General features: G+C 43.8%; 1 protein-coding gene and 1 long non-coding RNA gene across 6 annotated transcripts in view; one reads left to right on the top strand and one right to left on the bottom strand.

The window, feature by feature from the left end:
* The window catches only part of MSRA (methionine sulfoxide reductase A), a 450,515-nt gene that overhangs the window by 362,669 nt on the left and 66,162 nt on the right, over positions 1 to 21,684 (top strand). Inside the window, exon 6 of one of the 5 annotated variants that reach the window (XM_066278710.1) lies at positions 3,676 to 3,788. The exons of the other annotated variants lie outside the window; for them this stretch is intronic. Within the exon in view, the coding sequence (XP_066134807.1) occupies positions 3,676 to 3,783 (108 nt within the window). The 3' untranslated portion in view covers positions 3,784 to 3,788. The remainder of the gene's footprint in view (positions 1 to 3,675; positions 3,789 to 21,684) is intronic. 5 annotated transcript variants of the gene reach the window in all.
* Positions 15,212 to 18,681, bottom strand: LOC136320227 (uncharacterized). The gene is made up of 3 exons (XR_010728279.1): positions 18,079 to 18,681; positions 17,749 to 17,838; positions 15,212 to 15,756 (listed from the first exon to the last, which is right to left on the bottom strand). It is a non-coding gene; the product is annotated as an uncharacterized lncRNA (long non-coding RNA).

Genomic DNA, 21,684 nt, shown 5'->3' on the forward strand with positions numbered 1-21,684 from the left:
TCCCTCCCAAGGCTCTAGGGAAGATTCCCTTTCTTGCCTCTTCCAGCATCTAGTGGCTGCTGACACATCACTTCAGTGTCTGCCTCGGTGGTCACATTGCCTCCTCCTCTTCTGTCTAATCCTAATCCCCCCCTGACCTCTCTCTTATAAGTGCACGTGTGAGGGCATTTAGGGCCCATCGGATAATCTAAAATAATCTCCCCAATCGCAAGATCCTTCATTTAATCACATCTGCAATGTCTTTGCTATATAAAATAACGTTCACATGTTCCAGGGATTAAGACATAGACATCTGGGGGACATCATTATTCAGTCTACCACAGTCCCCAGAACTGGTTTCCAGAGGACCACTGTCACATGTCCAGCATCAAATGGGAGCTGAAGCTGGGAGCTCTTCCCTCCTGGGATGCTCAAAGGAGGCGGGCTGTGCTTACCAAGTGGGTGCCCACTGGCTTCCTCCGGATTGCAGGGCCACAGACAGAGTACGCTCAGTTCACCAGAGAGGATGGAACTAGGTCATCTCACTCTTGGGGTCCTTGTCTAGTTTTGAAGGACAGTAGAAATTTACATACGTTTATCCCCTTTCAAACATCTCTACCTTCACAAAAGACCCAACCTCGCTCCCATACTACTTACCAAAATGAAGTAGCTTACCAAATTCAACAACAGAAAAAAATCCTAAGAGCTAGATTTGGGAGAAGATGGGGGGTGCGAATTATGTGTATGTATGAGTAAACAAAATAATGTTTAAGTGGTTGGCAAAAATATTCTAGTACTCAATCGCTATCTGTGAATCCCTGAATTTTCTGAACTTCATATTTAAATTACCTAAGTGGAGATTACAAAATTTCCTCATTGATTTGTTATAAGAATTAAATGAGATTATATGTATATATAATAAACCACTTGTTAGAGACTATTTATATATACAAGTATATATAAATATTAGCATATATATATATACATACTAATACCATGTAGAAGTCACCCAATATATATTAATTGAAGCTGAACCCCTTCAGTTCTCCAATCCAGAAAGTAGTTTTAATTTTGGCAACTTAATTAAGAAAAATTAAAATGTACTTAGTAAATATCCACTTATGCTATAATCATCATAGTATAACTGGACTTGACAATTTCCTTCTAGTAGGCACAGATCCTTTGTGTTTTCTTGTAAGCATCTATAGGCTGAAAAATTTAAAATGTCTCTTCCTTACCTTCCCACATCATCCTCAGTAAACTAGCACATTAATCACCTCATCAGATACTATGTACTGATTAGTTGCCAGATTTGCATTACAAACACGCTATCTGAAGATGATCTCATGAAGTTTGTTCTAATAAATGGGCGCTATACACAGTCACAAAAGCCCACATGTCACTAACGTTTTTCCTATAGACCAGGGGTAGTCAACCTTTTTATACCTACCGCCCACTTTTGTATCTCTGTCAGGAGTAAAATTTTCTAACTGCCCACCAGTTCCATAGTAATGGTGATTTATAAAGTAGGGAAGTAACTTTACTTTATAAAATTTATAAAGCAGAGTTACAGCAAGTTAAAGCATATAATAATAATTACTTACCAAGTACTTTATGTCGGATTTTCACTGTTTGGCAGAATAAATCTTTATAAAACAACTTACTATAGTTAAATCTATCTTTTTACTTATACTTTGGTTGCTCTGCTACTGCCCATCATGAAAGCTGGAACGCCCCCTAGTGGGCGGTAGGGACCAGGTTGACTAACACTGCTATAGACCATTTCCTAGGGACTATCCTGACATTAAGTGAACTCTTATTCATCCTTGTTTTCCCTAAGGTCTGGTACAGTGCTTGGCACCTAGCAGATTGTCAGCAAATATGTGTTGACCTGAACTGAAAAGATGTAGCCAGGTAAAGAAGGCTATTGTTACCCTTTGTTATGGACTGAATGTTTGTGTTGCCCCCCCCCCCCATGCTTATGTTGAAGCCCTAACCACTAATGTGATTAGTGTTAGATAAGATCATGAAGGTGGGGCCCCATGACAGGATCAGCACCCTTATAAGGAAGGACACCGAGTTCTCTCTCACATGCACACAAAGAAGGGGTCGTGTGAACTCACAGTGAAACGGTGGCTGTCCTCACAATGAAACCTACCCTGCTGGCCCCTTGATCTGGGACTTCCCAGCCTCCACCACTGGGACACATGAATGTCTTTGTTTTAAGCCACCCAGCCTGTGGCACTTTGTTATGGCAACTCAAGCTGACCAAGACACCCTGGAGGGGTGAGAATAACCATGGCCTTGGATGAGAACACCTGGCTGGGGTCTGCTGTGCATTTACTGATGGTGACCTTGGACAAGTCTTTAAAGCTCTAGTTCCTTGTCTATAAAATGTGGGAAATAAGAACAAAATTTTTAAAAACAAATCTTAACAGTTTTCAGGGCTTTGTCCCATATTCTATGAGTTGCCCTAACCCCGCACAGGGAGGTGGCACGGGACCTATTCTCTTACCTGCCCAGGAGGAAACTGAAGCCCAGAGGGCTTTACTCACACTCCTATGATGACCTGTATGGGACTCTGAATTCCACGTGCTTTCCTCCCATGCTGTGTGGAGGCTCACAGTGTTCTGTCAGGCATTTTTCCAATACCAAGGTTTAATGGGGTGGCTCCGGAGACCCGGCTGTCTGTGTCCTGCTATTCCTGAGGCCCTCGGATTTCAAACCATTGTGAAAACGTAAGACTAGAGTCTTCCTTTCTGCCATGAATTGAGAAGATGGCAGGGTTGTTTCTGTCTCTTTGTTCACAGGTAAATGGGTAGGTTGCATGCTAGAAGCATCCCCTCACGATCCGTTGTATTCTCTATGCTGTGATGTTAAAACCAGTATGAGGACTAAAAGCTCTGCTTCTGCCAACATTATGAGTCATTTATTTGCATGGTAGGACCCTGAATTGACGTGGGTAAATGTCAGTTGATGTTTTGTGGCTTGGGGATTAGCCAGTTCTTAAAAAAATTTTTTTTTAAATTTTAATTTGTGGTATTGTTTAAAGTGTGGAGTTATGGTTTTTAAATGCACATAGAAAGACCCTGAATAATTCATTCACTTACCTTAGTCAAAGAGAGAAATCTCCCTTTGTATGCCCAGCAATAAACGTGAAATTCCTCTCACACCCCTCTTGTAGCTTTGTGGTTATCATTACAGGTATTATGAATCCTAAAATAAGAACCTGTGAAATAAATATCTTAAAGATGCCCATTTCTGGAGTCAGGTATCTCTGTTTCTATGTACGCAGCCATATAGATGGCTAAATCTTTAGCCTTAATGGTTTAGTTGCGACGGGGTGATTATTTTCATTTCCACTTATTACTGTGTGTTAGACTCCCTGTGTATGAGTACAGATTGCCCTTTCTTGCACTGTATTTAGAAATATCTGCATTACCCCTGGGCATTTGTTCATTAATAGGGGGTAGGGAAAGGAAAAGCTTGTAATAATAGGCTTTACATATTAAACTGTGCATTCACATTTGGGTCCAAATGAACAATCTCGCTTGTGTTACTGCCCTCTGGTGGTAGTAGCCTATTGCTGCAGTGGCCGGGGAGCAGGTCTCTGGGGTGGAGTTTGACTTGCATGGCAATTCCAGGAGCAATGAAGACAAGGGCATTGACGGTCACCCGTCTTTTATTCACGTCCAGGACTTTTCATTCAAGTGCTTTGCAAGCACCTTAGGATTCCACTTACTGGCCAGAATAATGATAGAAGAAAGCATTCTTGTGCGGACCAAGGGGACGTTTTCCTTTTAGTGAAGGTAAATATATATATATATTTTTTATTTATATTTATATATATATTTATATATATATATATATTTATATTTATATTTATATTTATATTTATATTTATATATAAAAGAACCCTGACCCTCATAGAGTGACATTTAAGTGAATTCAAATTCTCCACGGGCCACACATCTCCTCGCCTTTCAAGGCCAGCATGGGAAAATGCAGTGACTCACAAAGTGTGACGTATGTACCCCACATGGTACACAAAACCACTTTAGGGGTGCATCCAGATGAACCTTTAAGTCTAAATAGCCATGTGTTTGTTTCGGTATGTATTAGGAAACAGGCAGCGAGTGTTGGAAGTCCACGACTTCATTACTGTTACAGCTTAGGTGCAGACAGGGACATGGTGCGTGCACACACAGCTGCGTTCTCTGCAGCAACGTGCCACTTGGTTGATGGAGCAAAACCCCCGTGGAGGTGGGTGGAGGACTTGAGACAAGGGTGGCACAGCTACTTGCTAATGGTATGACCTTAGACTGTTAACCCCTGCAAGCCTAGGTTTCCCGATTTGTTAAATAGGACAGCAATGGCTACTTCTTAGGGTGTTCTAAGCATTACATGGTAATGGTTCCATGTCAAGTGTCTGCCCCGCGTTGGCGCTCTCATCACCCCACGCCCCTGGACGCTTCTCAGAGCCCGCCTTCCTCTGCGTCCTCATCCTGCTCAGCTGGTCACGCTGACTTCATCCAACCTATCTGGAGAGCACCCATGTTTCTTCTCCCTCTGGAGTATACATAGGACCTTCCCTTGCTCTGCATACTTTGCAGCACTCCATGTTGGCGCCTTGCACAAAGCAAGCACTCTAGGAAGGCTTGGTGGCAGAATTCAGCACGGGTGCAAAAACATTTTGAGCCACATTTTCCCATCCTCCGGCACATTCAGTGCGTTTCGCCCACCAGATTGGGACAGAATTTGTACCATTCTCCCTCCTGTCTCCCTGATTCAGGTGGTCTGATAATGGGAATGGGATTAGGATCCCGACCATTGGCTGCAGGCAGGTAAGGAGAAAGGCTTGCAGTGTCTAGTGCCTGCCTGCTGCTAATATCACTCTTATCTTACCTACTAACATATAGGGTTAGCAGGTGCGCCTGCGTGCACAGGCTCTACTTGTTAATTTCAGTGGAAGATAAATGGAAGGCGACGGAAGCATTTTGAACACAGTATTTCAGCTAGGATAAGATCTATTTTTGAGACAACAAAAGAGCCTTTGTTGCTCAAGTCGGTAGATTTATATGCCTTGCCCTGGTTCCGTCTATATAAAATGGCCTTAGGAGTGGTAGGATCAGAGAACCTACCCTAGTGGGGAGGGACGTAGGAGTCCTTCCATTTTAGTGGCAACAAGAGTGAAGCAGGGTTTGTTGTTTGCCTACGAGGCAGTACGTTTGCCATTAAAATTCCCCGGGGTTTTGTCTCAGCTCTGCGTGGTTCCTAGTTTCTCCAGTTCACCGCAACGCAGCTGCCCAGCCCGGTCCTCGGTGCCTGCTTGTGTCTCTCTCTGCATTGGAGGCGATGTTCATTTAAGGCTTCGAGAAATCAGAGCTTTCATGTTTGCCATGAAAGCCAGAGAGCTGCAGCCCCTCGGTAGCAGAAATGAAAGGACATTTGTGCTTGTGCATGTGGGTTTAGAACTTAAAGGACAGGGAAAAGAAAGAAAATAGATGTTACCGCTTTGCACTTACTTCAAAATATGCCTGACTCCCTCTGGTAGGACCATTTAACTCCAAACGTGTCCCTCATCCCCCTCCGCCCCCACCACACGCTCCCCACCCCCACCACATTCATCTTTGCTCATGTGACATCTGTTCTGGGCACTGCGGAGCAGTCTTCTCGTTGCCATGGCAGCCAGTGGAGAGAGCCCGCCCATTGGCTGCTGGCTGAGACGAGAAAAAAAAGGCCCACAGTGTCAGGGGTCATGTGCCTAGTGCCTGCTTGCCACTGTTTTCAGTCAGCTGCTGGCTGGGCCACATTAACGGAGCGTGCTGCAGCGGGCAGAGGCCCACAGGGACCGCCCGGCACAGCTGTGTACACCACCGGGTGGAATGGAGGCCCCAAGGTCAATGTCATTAGTTTCTCCCTCAAGTGTGAAGTGTGTGAAGGACAAAAGCAGAGCATATAAAGAAAAGTGGGCTGCCTTTTCCTTCACCTTGAACCCCTCCTAGCTTTCTTTTCTTTTACAGTGTTTGGATTTGAAATTCGGAGAAGGGCCCTGTCTACTCCCAGCTATTTCCATAGTGAGAGAGCCTGGGCCTCAGTTAAGCTGTCAGAATAAAAGACTCTTTCAGATTCCGTTAACCTTGACCATTACCCTGTCACTCTGAAACGAAAAGACAGCATCCCATTTCGAAATCTACACCTGAACCTGATTGTTTTTAAAATAATTTTCCTCTTGTTGGAATCACCTTTGAATTAAGAGCATTGGAATCACTGTTCTGGCCTCATTGCTGTCGGAGGGGTTGCTTGTATCCTTACCCCACCAGCAAGTGAATCAATGTCCCCAAGGCCTGACCTTGTACCTGGCAAATCAGATGGGAATAGCCACTCTGGCCCAACCCCCACTGCCTCTTTGAGTTCCCTTTTCTAGGGAGGGTTTGAGGTCCCCACCGAAGAGTGATGGGGGCACATGTGCACCAGCCATACCCAGAGCCCTCAGAGCTGAGCACCAGTTGGGTTTTGACTGTTACCCCCTGGCCAACCCCAGCACCAGTCAGTGCAGTTGAGGGTAGTGAAGGAACTTGCACGAACACATCTCATCTGCTCCTCCCAGCAAGCATCAGCGGTTCCATCCACTCCCAGCTCTACAAAACAGGGAAGCTGATAGTTTCCAAGGTCACGCAACTTGTAAATGAGCCACCTAGAATGCACACTCTGGTTCTTTGATTCCAAACTCTATGCATACTTTTTCCATTTTGTCCTGTGGCAGATTTCTGGACAGATTTATATGTGGGGACGGTGGACCGTGATGGGATCATTCCTCCGGCTCTCCTCAAGCTTTACAATGCCTGTTTTACATTTAATAAGAATGTGTCATTAGTGTTTAATTTGTCAAGATCAGGGGCTAATGGCTTGAGGAAATTTTGTTGTTTTTCTGGCGGCTGCTTGTGGTTAGTCTGTGTGACAGCACCCTGCACATTTTGGCTGAGCAAAGGCTCCTGGCTAAGGACAAGGAGGACGTTGGTGCCAGGACCAGTGAGATGGTTAAATTATTGTCCTCGCTACTTCTCTCTCTCTCTCAAACTTATTTTGGTCACATATATTTTTGGATGGTTTGTGCATCATCAAAATAGAAATGTACCACAGCTTCGTGGAGGAGGTCTGTATGAAATCTGTTTTGCAGGGTGAGGAGTACATACGATTTCATTTCTATTCAGTTCAAAAGTATTTTCCAAGTACCTGCATATTGTGGGGGAAGAATGTTGTGAAAACATAAAAGCAGAATCAAAATCCAGAAATGCGTATGCATGACCATTTAATAGATAATGACACAGGGGCTTGGGAGAGCCCCTGTGTCATCATCTATCAGCTTCATGTGAGGTTGTAATGAATGTTCATGATGTAAGATTTAAAACACCGTTCTTTTTTTGTTTTGTTTTGTTTTTGTTTATTTTGAGAACAATCACAAAACGATAGCTCTGAAAAGAGCCAACCAGCCATGCCGGTGGGGAAAATGTTTTCACATGTGAAATGACCTATTCAACTATAGCTATTAAAAAACAAAGCTTGAAGTCCTCTGTAGGGTTCTGTGAATTCTGGAGCCCCGCTCACATCAACTGAATTAGAATCTTTAGGAGTGAGGCCAGGATATGTGACATTTTTAAAACTCCCCAAATGATTTTGATGCACAGCTAGCGCTGGGGACCTCTGGGTAGTGGATGAGTCCTCAGTATCCTTAGTGTTTGGTCATTCGACATGGTCGTGGGTGTTTGAGCCAGGCAGCTGCAGTCTCCTAATCGCCAAGACTGATCTACTCCCATGAACCTCCGATGCTCCCTGTGCAGAATCGATGAGATATGATGCACCACTCCTCTGATTTGCAAGAGGGCTTGTTTGGTGTTAGTTCTTCCCTCTTCTGTTCATGTCCCTTCCAGCCTGGCATGCCATATTCAATTTAATTGCAGTCCCCAGTTCCATCAGCACCTTGCACACACACAGAGGCGATGACTTGTTCAAGGGCGTCCACTTTGAACACTCAGCTGCTGGTGAGGAAGGTGTGGGTAACAGCAACTGCTAACTGAGGTGTGCTTTTAACTCAGTTTTCTACCAGCACGTTCTTCTCCCTGATCTAAGCTACACCTACTCATTGGCAGGCCCATGGGTGAGGGCGTCGGGGGAGAGCTAACCCACAGGGCCCCATCAAGCAGACTTCTTTCTGCTCTCGCCCTCCTGTGCAGAGTGAGTCAGCCGGATCTGCTCAATCCAAGGCATTAAAACGGCTTGTTAGTAATTAACTGTACAAATGCTCCAGTCTTTTTGGTCTGAAGTTCTGCTCTTCCATGTCTGAGGTTTTAGGCTGTTTTGTTTCTACTGGTCTCATGGGCATGATTTTGAACAGGGCTTCTCAGATTTTCTGACCTCTTTAAATGCTTAAAAATGATCAAGGACCCCAGTGAACTCCTTTCGAGGCTTGTATCTATTGATATCTACCATATCAGAAGTTTAAACTGAGATTTTAACAACACAAGCACACACTCTCATAGCCATCAGAGCGATGCCATCACGCTTCATGTAGCTTCTGGAAAATTCCATCTACACTCTTGAGAGAATGAGAGTGGAGAAAAAGGAAATATACCTTAATATTATTATGAAGATGGTTTTGACCTTGTGGACCCTGAAAAAAATCTTAGGGAACCTCTGGGGTCCCCAAGCCACACCAAACTGTTGATCTTGAGAACACAGGTTATATGTCCTACCGTGGGGTTGCGTCTCCCAGAGAAGCACGGAAGCAAAGCCGAGAGCATTGGCTCACTCTCTGGTAGGACCAGAAAAGGCCTCTGAGAAGGCCTTGGCGCCCTGTTGCCAAACAGAGCTTATAGCTTACAGCTCCTGACCTCTGGGCATGCTCTGTCTTCGTTTAGTGGCGTAGAACACAGGTTCAAGTGAAAGACACCTGGGTTCCAATCCCAGCTGTGCTGCTGTGTGACCTTGGACAAGTTTCTTAACTTCTCTGGCCTCAATGTCCTCATCTATAAAATGTAGATTATAAAAATACCTCCTAGGCTTGCTGGGAACATGAAATGAGACAGCGCATGGGAAGGGAAGGGCAACTTACTTCAGCATTCAGTTCATGTTAGCTGCACGCTGATAGACCCCCTGCTTGTTAATCCTTTTTACATTCCCCTTTTTGCTTCAAATCAGCAAACTCTTAGAGGTGTATATCTGTGATATTATAGCAGTCACCACTCCTAGGAATTACTACCAGCTTTTCCTCATCTCGTCGTCTCAGTTGTTCCTTTTCCTGACAACCTCTGGGCTGGTTGAGCAACTGAGCAGAGATGGGGTTCCAGGCTGCATGGTGAACGCCGTATCTGCCTGCCTTCCCAAAAGGCTGGAGGCAGAGCGAAACTCGGAGGTAATTAGTTTACATGTCAGACCCAACAATCCATGTGGTACGTCACGCAGGCGTGATCAGTGTTTTCAAGGTGGTATGAAACCTCATAATGAGCCAACAAATAGCATTAATACAGTTGGATAAACTGAAGCATGATTTATGATGAATAAAATTTGTTCGTGGCATATGTTTTCTTTTTTTTTTTTTCTCCCAAAGTGGAATGTGTGCTTCTGTAGCACTATCCATTTGCAAATGGCATTCCCAAGCCACTTTTTGTCTACTAATCAGTTCATGGGAGAGCTTAGTGATGGGAGGTGACCAGTTCTCCTTATTCGACAGGTGTAAATCTAACACCTCTTGTGGCCTTGTTGGTCACCCAGAGGTCTTTGAAGGTAGAATTTCAGTGGTCCCCAATGGCAGCATTATGCCTCGAACTGACATGTGACTGTTATCTCTAAGCTGCGAGATTAAAGTGTTTCCCTCTTGCTAAGGTAGGATCATCTACAAATACTGGCTTTGGAGTGAGAAGACCTGGGCTCTTATCCTGTCCCTTGTACCATAGCTGTGCAATTGAGTCAGGTGTCTTTGTCTCTCTGTCATTTTTTTTTACTCCATCTGTACAAAGATGTCTTAGCAGCCATCACTTCTAATGTTGGTCTAGAAAGTGATAGCTAATTTCCAGTACACTCAGGCATATGAAGCCAGCCATACCCTATGGTTTTGAGGGGAGGGATGTGTTGCATGAAGTGAGAGTCAAGATATCATGAAGAAGCTGGATAGGCTAATAACTGCAGTGATTTTGAGTGAATCTAGAACTTGGAACCCCAGGTTTCTGAGTCAGGGATAGTTCAGTTCCCCAAGACTTTCTCCATTCTTGAGTGAGGTAGTAGATTTTGAAGATTTCAAGCCTACCCTTGGGCATGTAAATGACTTCCATGGGCAGATTTCTTTTTCCCTGGTATATTGGTTAGCCATTACTGTATGACAAACTACTGCAATATTGAGTGGTTTAAAACAAAAATTATTTTTTCTGTTTCTTATGATTCATTGAGTTGGCTGGATCATTCTGTTGATTTTTCCTGGGCTTATTCATGTGACTACATGTAGTTGGTGGGTCACTTGGAGGCTGGGCTCAGTCGGGGTAGTTGGGACGTCTGGACCTCTTTCTCTTCATGTGGTCTTTCCTCCTCAAAGAGTTTAGCTGAGGTTTGACTGTCTCACAAGGTGAGGGCAGCATGCTGAACCCAATGTGCAGGTGCTTATCAAGCTTCTGCTTACTTTGCTGATGTCCCATTGGCTAAAGTAAGTCACGTGTTCGAACCCAAAGTTGTGACTGCTCAAGAGTGTGGATGTCAGCAGGCACGATGTTTGTGTACCAGTCTACCCCCACTCTTTTAGTCTCAGTCTTCTTCCTGGTCCATAAGATGGGCCAGCCTGAGAGTCAATAGATGTCTGTGTGTTTTTTTAAATGTCTAATCTGTTTCTAAGTATGTGTGTGATCAAAAGCTTCTTTTCCCTCAGGATTTAAGGGGAAGTCTTGGAGCAAGTGACCCAAAGGTCCACCTTTCAGCACATGCAAACACCCCCCTTTGTGTCTCCGATACAATGTGAAAATCAAATGTGCTTAGAAGACCTTGAAAGTGATAGATAACATTTATGAAGAAATCTGATAAATATATTTTCAAAAATACCCAATGAGATTGTAAACAAATCTATTAAAATATAGCATAATTAAAATAAGCTTCTTACTCAGGGCTCCATTTCTCTTCTGGTGTAAGTTCTCTCTAATATTTGGCAAATCAGGTTGCATTTGCATGAAGTTAAATATGATAGATGGTTGCAGCCTTTGTTCAAAATGGGGGCATTGTAGCTAATTCAAGTTTTTATTTAGTCTAACCATTTGACAGCCTACTCTGATGCAGAGTCATAATTGAAACATTCTCTCCTATCTTGCTGTGTTTTATATGCCTGCTTTGTTATGTTGTGTTTCTGTCTATGTGTGTGCTATGGTAACTAAAGTGTCACCTCTTGCTCAGTGTTCCAAATTTGTGAAGTCCTCTAAGGGCATCCACGGACCCCTTACTTCTGTGGTGGACAAAGAATGAGTGACTTTGGGTCTTCGACTCAGAAAATGTAGCCTTTCTGCACCCATTCCTTTGTTCATTCTCTGAAAACTAGTCCTGAAAAGATGGGACTAGAAGACTGAGAATCAGCTCTCACCTCTGCGTGGGGGTGACTTTACACTCAGCTCGAACTCCACGTGCCTTCTCCTGGCTTAGGTCACTCCTAATGCAGCTGCTGGTTCCCCACTCTCCTCAGCCCAAACTCCACTCTCAGTTCTGCTAACCCTCCACCCCAAATACTGTGAAATAGAGTCCCCCCCCAAAGGGAACAAGCAGTGGCTGTTCATTTGAAACTTACTAGAACAAGGGAATTAGCCACCATCACTTGTGTTTGGCAGAGACCCAAAGGTGGGCAGGAGTGGGAAAGATTTATGGTGAAAGAAAAAGATGGAAGGCTTTAGGCGTGCTCTGATTGGAGGCTGTGGGCGAGGAAGTTGCAGGTGTGCTAGCTAGACACGGGATAGTCTAGGATTGGTGAGGAGTACATATTTGGCTCTGTCTTAAAGTTGGAAGCAAACATGAAGGAAGCTGTCAGTGATTAACCAAGCCCTGGCTATCTGGAGCCGCTTGCTGCGGGGTTGTTTGGCTTCCTGAGCTGATTGCTGCAGGTTGTGGATCAGAGCGCTCTGCTGACGGAGAGTCTGGCCATTGTCCACCTTTCAGTCTTTCACCATTCCCCCACTGAAGGCACCCGTCTGTGGCTCCTCATTCTCCTTCCTCACACATCCCCTTTCCTGGCTCCATTATTCTGGCTTAAGTCCCCTTTGGCATGTTTTTGTAGCACCTACATTCTTATCACAGCACTGATCCTTTTTTTATTACAATTATTACAGGTTTGTTTCCTCCTTTGGTCCCAAAACTTCTCCAGGGCAGAGATTAGGTTTTGTTCATCATTGTATCTTCAGTCCCTAGCTCAGTGTCTGGTACCTAGTCAGCTCATGGTAACTATAAATATTAAACAAATGATTGATGAATAACCAATACAGCCCAATGATCGCCCACCTTTCACTTTCTGGTCCCCCTTCCCCACTGTTTTATGAATTTTTTCAATTGGCTAATACACTTGAACCTCAAAATTACCTGTCCAAACCAATTCCTCCCTGGGATGCCCCCATTTTTGAAGTCCCACCATTCACCCAAACACTCTCCCTTGTCCCCTCCAGCTGAGTTACCTTCATCCTTATTCTTCCATTTCTGTCAGCTCCTTCTCATTCCCATCTCAACCCTTGCTCTGGCTCGGACTGTTCCTGCAGCCTCCTGCCTGGTCACTGAGCTCTAGTCTCACCCTCTCTAATTCATCTTCCATGTTGTGCCAGAGTTTCACTTTGGTTATGCTTCCCTCTGTGGGGAAACCCTTCTGTGGACTCAAGATTTCATAGCCATTCTGTACAATATGATCTTAAATGACTAGGTCCACCATGGTGCACACTACTCCTTGCCACATACCTGCTTTTCTGATTAAGTAATAAATTATATATATATATCCTATATTATGGTTATCAAAACAAAGCAAATATTTTTTCTCTCTTACTGGACTAAGCTTATTGAAATACCCACTCTTACATATAGAAGCACAAAATAAATATATGTTGAATGAATGAATGATGAAGCTGGTCTGTGCATCTAGAATAATCCTCACATAAAATGTGTTCCTATTTAGATTGACTTTGGGATGATTAATTCAATCGTGTACTTAAAAATTTGCTTAAAAATCATGGGACCACATAGACAAGAGTATCAGAATAATTACGTGTATAAACTATCAGCATTTGCCTAGTCTTTTTTTTAAAAGACTAATAAACTGCTTTGTATTTGAGTAAATGCTAGGGCCTTCTCCCCAGGAGATTTCTTTTTTCTGAGGTCTATACCAGCATGATGGCTAAATGGCTGTTTCCTACATCCAGAGATAATTGGCTTCTCTCTAGTAGAAGTTCAGTTCATACTACTGAGGCATCTAAAATATTGATTTCCATACTCATTAACACTTTGCAGTCATGTGTCATATTGGAAAGAGTCAGAGGCTGGCAGAAATTGGGCCCAATAGGTAGCCAGGATCTGAGAGGTGTGGGGAGGGTGGGCGGAGAAAGCTTACTGAAGAAGAGGAATCCGTAGTGCGTCTCGAAGACCAGCATGCTGGAAAAGACCACAGCGCTCCTCCTGGGCTTGCCCAGCCTGAAAAGCTTGCCAGCTTGGTATTTTGGTTCCTGGAGTTTTTTAATCTGATGAAGAAAATGTCAGCATCATGTAGAATACCAGCCTTAGAAAATGGAATAAAAAGGATACCTACAAGATCTGAATAATTGTATGCAATGCATCTATTAGTTTTAAAACATGATTACAGGATGCAAATTATATGTGATAATCATAAATTAAAACAATTACAAATAAAACAGAACACATGTGTTGTTTAAATTGCTGAGGTTTATATTTAGAAGTCGCATTTGGTAACATCAACATTTATACTACCGGCAGATTTTACCTTTGCTGTCACAACTCACAAGGCAGAAATTTCAAATATTTTGTTGTTTTTTTATCAGAGATGGAAGGCTTTTTTGTTTTGTTTTAATTTAGAAATTAAATTTAATGGGTTGACATTGATCAATAAGAGTACATAGATAAACATTTCTAAAGCATTTGAACTGTTGATTGTGTTATGTGCCCGTCACCCAAAGTCAAATCATTTTCTGGCAACCCAAAGTCAGCAGAAGAAAGGAAATAGTAAAAATTAGAGCAGAACTAAATGAAACTGAGAACAAAAAAACTACAGAAAAAAGTAATACAACAGAGAGCTGGTTCTTGGGAAAGATCAATATAATTGACAAACCTCTGGCTAGACTCACTAAAGAAAAAAGAGAAAAATGACTCATATAAACAAAATCTGAAATGAAAGAGGAGAAATCACCACAGATATCATAGATATACAAAGGATCATCCTAGAATACCATGAAAGATTATAGGCCACCAAATTCAACAATCTAGACGAAAGTAAGTTCCTAGAACTATACAGCCTTCCTAGACTGAGTCAGGAAGTGGAAAACCTAAAGAGACTCAGATGGTTTTAATACATGCACAGGATGTGCTTCTGATCCAATGAAACGTGTCTCTGCCCCACTATATTCATACTATCCCATCCACTTAGAATATCTTTACCCATCCTCCACTTTATTTCACTCTTCAGGATGTAAGCTAAAACCCCAAGTCTTTAATGACACCACCCTTCACTCCCTTTAGCACTGCTTTCTCCTCTGCAACCACACGCATCCTGCCTGTTTGCTACCCTGACCACCTGGGTAATGTACCTTGAACACTTTTTCTTCCTCTAACTTAGCAATTCTCAACCGGAGTGCTGCAAGAATTTTAAAACGTGCACTATCTGACTATTTAGTTGGGGTCACTGATCTCTTTTCCCTTAGACCAGGGGTAGTCAACCTTTTTATACCTACTGCCCACTTTTTTTTAAAATAAATAAATTTTTATTAATTTTAATGGGGTGACATCAATAAATCAGGGTACATATATTCAAAGAAAACATGTCCAGGTTATCTTGTCATTCAATTCTGTTGCATACCCATCACCCAAAGTCAGATTGTCCTCCGTCACCTTCTATCTAGTTTTCTTTGTGCCCCTTCCCCTCCCCCTCCCCCTCCCCCTCTCCTTCCTTCCTTCCCCCCGCCCCCCCCCAACCATCACACTCTTGTCCATGTCTCTTAGTCTCGTTTTTATGTCCCACCAATGTATGGAATCCTGCAGTTCTTGTTTTTTTCTGATTTACTTATTTCACTCCATATAATGTTATCAAGATCCCACCATTTTGTTGTAAGTGATCCGATGTCATCATTTCTTATGGCTGAATAGTATAGCATGGTGTATATGTGCCACATCTTCTTTATCCAGCCTTCTATTTTTTTTTACAGTGATTAAAGCCTTTAAGCAAACTCTTGGCCAATACAGCAAGAATCCATAAAAAAGTAGTGTCCTTAACATGTTCACCAAGTCCAAATTGTCCCCAACACCATGCCAAGTCCCTGATAAATGTAACCCAACCCCAGCTCAGTCTGTTAGGAGCTCTCACAGGGAGCAGGAGTCCAGGAAAAGTCCACATCCAGGAAAAGTCCTTATGGCACTGGAATTGTTGTCACAATTCTATACTTTGCAGCTCACGTCCAAGTCCCAATGACCGCTGCTTCTAGCTGGTAATGATTCAGGTAGACTGGAAAAGCCATCTGCAGCATGTGTGGAGATGGAGCTTCTGTTCTCTTCTGCCTGGAGAGATGAGACCAGGTTGCTTTTCCCTGGAGCTCTGCGACTGTGGCTTGGTAAAGAGAACCTTGGGATACACTAAGCTGGGTTACTGCCCACTTTTGTATCTCTGTTAGTAGTAAAATTTTCTAACCGCCCACCGGTTCCACAGTAATAGTGATTTATAAAGTAGGGAAGTAACTTTACTTTATAAAATTTATAAAGCAGAGTTACAGCAAGTTAAAGCATATAATAATAATTAATTACGAAGTACTTTATGTCGGATTTTCGCTGTTTTGCAGAATAAGTCTTTATAAAACAACTTACTATAGTTAAATCTATCTTTTTATTTATACTTTGGTTGCTCCGCTACTGCCCACCATGAAAGCTGGAATGCCCACTAGTGGGCGGTAGGAACCAGGTTGACTACCACTGCCTTAGACCATCAAATGAAAAAATGACAACAGCTAACACAACAATAGTTGTTTGGTGTGAATGAATCAAAATTATTATACTTTTTTTTTGTCAGATCGGCAAGAAAATACATATTTTGGTGCGCTGCAGAATTTTAGTAATCAGGTTATGTGTGCAGTGAGATGAAAAAGGTTGAAAAATCATTGCTCTATCTCCTCAAAGATAAGGAGGCCTTGCCTTTGTTGTACACTCCCTCCACGCTGTGTCCCGCACAGGACCTGACACTTATTCAAAAAAATTTTAAATTTTGATTTAGTGAGATTGGACTAATACTAGATTGGTACTCAAGTTATTTCGTGGAGAACTGCTGTTTCCCCATTGCTGCTCCTTTGGCCCTCCAGCCTCTCCGCCCCTAATGCCTGTGACTGGTTCACTCCTGAGTTCCCTATGTGAGACCCATGCACGCTAGCTTGTTAGAGCCCAAGGGGACCAAGTTCGTGCAACTTGAATAAAACACCACAGACTGGATGGCTTACGAACAACAGAACTCTATTTCTCACAGTTCTGGAGGCCATGGCGCCAACATGGTCAGGTGATGGCCCTTTTCTAGGTGGCAGACTTCTCACTGTGTCTCACATGACAGACGGGCAAGGGGACTCTGTCAGTCCCCTTTATAAGGGAACTAATCCCATTCGTGAGGACCCCACCCTCATGACCTAACCACCTCCCAAAGTACCTACCTCCAAATACCATCACCTTGGGGGGTAGGTTTCCAACATATGAATTTGGGGGGGGGGGCACAAATATTCAGACCATAGGACTTCTTGTTTTACAAATCCATACAAGTAAAAGAACTACATGAAGGTCACAGGCTCCCTTTGCCAATTTAGTTTTTGATATTGTCAAGCAAACCTCTATAGAAAGAATTGTTGGACTCTTGAGAGTGCAGAGAGCTCTAGGTTTTCATTTCAGACTTTACATCAACTAGTTGTGTAATTGGGGTCCTTCCGCCCCTTTTAAAAAAATCATAAGTCACAAACCAGTGACTTGTGAGTGGAATTTGATCTATAGTGTTCTTCCTTTTCTTTTTTTAAGCTTGAATTTTAATGCCTTTGAAGAAGGCATCTACTGTGCAGTTGGGTGTAGTCCTCATCCTTCCCATGGAAACAGAAGGCAAATCACAAAGCTGAGTCATTTATGTAATTTAGAACTTCCTAGCATCCACACTAAAAACATGAAAAAGAAATTGGTGAAATTAGTTCTAACAATTTATTTAACCCAATATATCCAAAATATTTTCTTTCTTAATATTTTTGTAAATTGAATTTGTTGGGGTGACACTGGTCAAGAAAATCACAGAGGCTTCAAGTGCACAATGCCACAACACCACTTCAGCCAAAGTCTTCCTTTCCAACATATAATTAATATAGAACATTAATGAGCTATTTTACATCTTTTCTCCTTCTGTGTCTTTGAAAAATGTTGTGTTTTACCCTTAGAGTACATCTCAATTTGAAGGAGCCCCATACTGAGTACTAAGGGTGCCACCTGTGGCCAGTGGTGACAATCCTGGGCAGTACAGTTCCAGACCCTCTCCCTCACCTCATTTACTGTCCCTCCTGGCTTCTGAGGCATTTGAATTTGAAAATGCTGGATGAGAAGGTGATAGAATGTCCTTTCTGCTCTGATATCCTGTGGAGAATTCGAGTTAAATTAATCCAGGACCACCACAGTTGTTTCACCAAATTAGAACTCACTTATCAGCAGCCACCAGACAGTGGTCCTCAAATTTGTGGGGTCAGATTTGCTGGTCTCCGGCTGAGTGTGCCTGTAGCTGGCCCACCCTATGCCTCTGGCCCCGCAGAATGGCCTGTTTCCATGGCCACGGCCTCCTGTGCCCCACAGCACCAAGGCCAACCCCATGCAACTCACCCCCGACGCAGCACCCACGGGGCCTCTGCCTCCACATCCACAGCAACAAGCTTCCCCTTCACGTATGCTCTCTCTGGATCTCTTCTGGTTCCAGGGATCATTTCAGACATGCTCCGCCTTTTGCTGCCGGCTGGCTGGCAGATAAGGGTTAGGTAGGGTCATCCCAGGCAGCCAGGGGTCTCACTGTCCCCTCTTGCCTTCGGCTCCCCGGAAGGTGACAAAGAGTATGTTTTTTTAAGACCCAAAACTCTTATTTCCTGTTAATTCTATGCAGCTGCTCCACAACTGGCTGGAAAGAGAACCTCGTTTAAGCTGCCTCAGAAGACATCTTGCCAAAGACAACTGGAGCTGCTTCGTTGGAAGCTTGTCTCTTAGCAGTGACACCCTATTTCCAAGTTCTGCTATTCAAGTGCAAAACAGCATACTCTGCTTCCCTTGTGCTAATCTGTACAAAGAACATTTTGTAACGAACAACGATTCTTTTCCCTTCTAAACAGCAGGGTGACATCTATTTGTAAAGATGTTCACTACGAAAAAGTCAAAGGTTTCTGTTGAAGCCTGCAATTTGTAAAATATCTTTACAGGACAGAGTTCTAGATGATTAAACCAATTCCCCTTTTCTGCAGCTTGTGGAATATCTTTATAGGGCAGAGTTCTAGATGATTAAATTACTTCTCTCTTAAGACAGTACAATCTGTAAGAACACTCGTGATCTGGACTCGAATGTTACACATGATTAGGTAACTAGAAGGCAGTGCTTCTCAAACTTCCATCGACCTCTGAGTTCTCTGGGGATCTTGTTCAGTGCAGATTTGGATTCAGTAGGATTGGGGTAAGGCCTGAGATTCAGCATTTCTAACAAGCTCCCAGATGAGACCCAGGTTACAGGGTTATAAGGAACTATGTCTGGACCCTGGCTCTCCCGCAGTCATAGTTCATGAGGCAAGAACAAGACTGTGTGGTTGTTTGCTTTGTGGTAAGAGAGATGAGAACTGAGCTGACTTGGGAAGCTGTGGCTTTAATGTTCATGAGCTGAATTGCTAAGATTTAGTGAAACAGCAGGAAATGTGGGAGTTTAGAGAAAAGGGGAAAAGTGACCTATAGGAAATAGCTACCTGTTTCTTAATTCATCATTGAGTCAACCCTTTCATTTGCTGGTGCTGATGATGAGAAGGTACTCAGCTGAACAAAGTTCTATCTCAGTTAGACAAGATGGAGTTAATTGAATGAATATTATTTGAATCCTAAAATGATTGTTATACATAAGAACATATAGATAAGAACGCATTAAAAGAATATGTATGGCCTTGGCTGGTTGGCTCAGTGGTAGAGCATCAACCTGGCATGTGGAAGTCCCAGGTTCGATTCCCAGTCAGGGCTCAGGGTACACAGAAGTGACCATCTACTTCCCCACCCCCCACTTCTTTCTCTTCCCCTCCTGCAGCCATGGCTCGAATGGTTCGAGCAAGTTGGCCCCCAGACACTGAGGATGGCTCCATGGCCTCGCCTCATGTGCTAAAATAGCCTAGTTGCCAAGCAATGGAGGAGCAGCCCCAGATGGGCAGAGCATCTCCCAGTAGGGGGCTTGCCAGGTGGAGCCTGGTTGGGGTGCATGAGGGAGTCTGTCTCTGCCTCCCCGTCTCTCACTTAATTAAAAAAAAAAAAAAAAGAATATGTATTACTCTGCACGTGTGTGTGCATACCCCATGAAAAATAGTTTTGCTAGTTACATGCACGAGAAAATCTAGTGTTTGGAACGAGTTCTGTGTGTGCTTTGGGACCACAAGTTCAGCTTGGGGCAAGGCAGAGGGGCTGGAGAGGAGGAAAGAGGTGGAGGGCAGAATGGGGCCATCATTCCTGTACAGTCAGAGTGGATTACTTTAATTTCAGTCGCAGAATGACCCAGGGGCTGATTTATCGACCTGTAGGAGATTGCAGTTGTAATTTGCTGGTTAGTCTCTGTTCTTTTAATGCATTCCTGAAGTGCCATTTTGTCTCAGTAAAATGCTCCCTAAAAATACTCAAATATTTTTAGTTGTAGAGTACAAATCAGATTGAGCTGCACATTTCCCTGGTGAGCAAAAGTGATGAGTTTGTGTTCATTAACTCGAGGCCATCTGGTGTAGACACGCAGCAGTCTGTGAATCAAACGTGCATCAAACTCCAGGGATCAGAACCCGTGCCAGACCCAGTGTTTTGGAGAGTCAACAACAACCAGGGGGAGAAAGGGGCCCTGACTATCTTTCTTTTATTTTTAAAAATCAGTTCCGCCTTGCAGTAGATCAGAGCATTCCGCGCCGCTCAGCTGGCGAGCCACATTGCATTCTCCTCATTGCCCATCTGAGCTGTCTTTGGGGTGTGCTTCTGCAGATGAAGTCGTTTTCCCCGTCACCATCCCTGTTCGGGTGGGGGGAGGAGAATGAGAACATTAGCGTCCCTTTCCCTGCGCTCTGCTGTAACTAGAGGCCAGAGGACCCACCTGCGTGTGCTTGCACACATATTCTCGCTGTGAGGGAAAGCCAAGCAATGCCTCGGGGAGCAGGCGCGCTGCAGGACATGATCAGTGCTGCCCTTTGCAGACAGCCCATTTCTGGAGGAGAGAGTGAGTGCTCCCTGCAGCCTGGCTAATAAAAAGCCACTCAGCGGTGGCTAGCCTTCTCGTGGAGGTATGCTCACCACACTATAAAGAAAAGATAAGTCGCTATGCAGATTTTGTTCTCCTGGCCACCAGACCCCTCAATGGCCAGCACAGAAGAACCTGGAAGGGACCATGGGCCTTCTTGATGCATCTTTCCAATTCAGAGTCTGTGATTCCTGTGTTTGAAACTGGGGCCAGTGTATTTAGAACTAGCAGTCGATGCCCACTGCAGAGCAGCGTGGCTGACTTTTCTGTTATTAGATGCCATTTTCTGAGTAGCCTCTGCTCTGGACTGCTTTCCTAAGGACCGTCTTTCTGGCTATGCAGTTCTCTTTAAGGCGCCCATACATGTTTAACTGAAGAAGGTGAACAAAGCAGGCTGTCCATCAAGGAAGATGTGACCCGTGAATGTCCCTCTCTGTCTCTGCACCTGCTCAGTGCCCACCCTTCTAAGGTCCAAGATGCCAAGCAGATGACAGAGTTTATTTGGAAAATTCTTTTGAAGTCCACACAGAACAATAATCAACAGAAATAAACAGCTCTTTCCCCATGTCCTGTGTAACCTGTCTTGGGAAACTTTATATTTCAAAAATGATGAAGAAACAAGGTGAGGCAAAGGACTTTAAAGAGGGGTGTAAACAACTTGACTGTCGACAGAAAGCAGGATGGCTGATGTGCAAGAACATTTGCTCAAGACCAGGCGTCCCCAAACTACGGCCCGCAGGCTGCATGCAGCCCCCTGAGGCCATTTATCCGGCCGTACTTCCGGAAGGGGCACCTCTTTCATTGGTGGTCAGTGAGAGGAGCACTGTATGTGGCGGCCCTCCAATGGTCTGAGGGACACTGAACTGGCCCCCTGTGTAAAAGTTTGGGGACCCCTGGCTCAAGTGCTTGAAAGAAGGCTAAAGTGATTCTTTTTCTTTTTTCAGTGGATAAACTTTTAAAAGTATGAGTTATTGCCTGACTAG

Source organism: Saccopteryx bilineata, chromosome 1 (assembly GCF_036850765.1).
Source record: "Saccopteryx bilineata isolate mSacBil1 chromosome 1, mSacBil1_pri_phased_curated, whole genome shotgun sequence".
Taxonomy (NCBI): Eukaryota; Metazoa; Chordata; class Mammalia; order Chiroptera; family Emballonuridae; genus Saccopteryx; species Saccopteryx bilineata.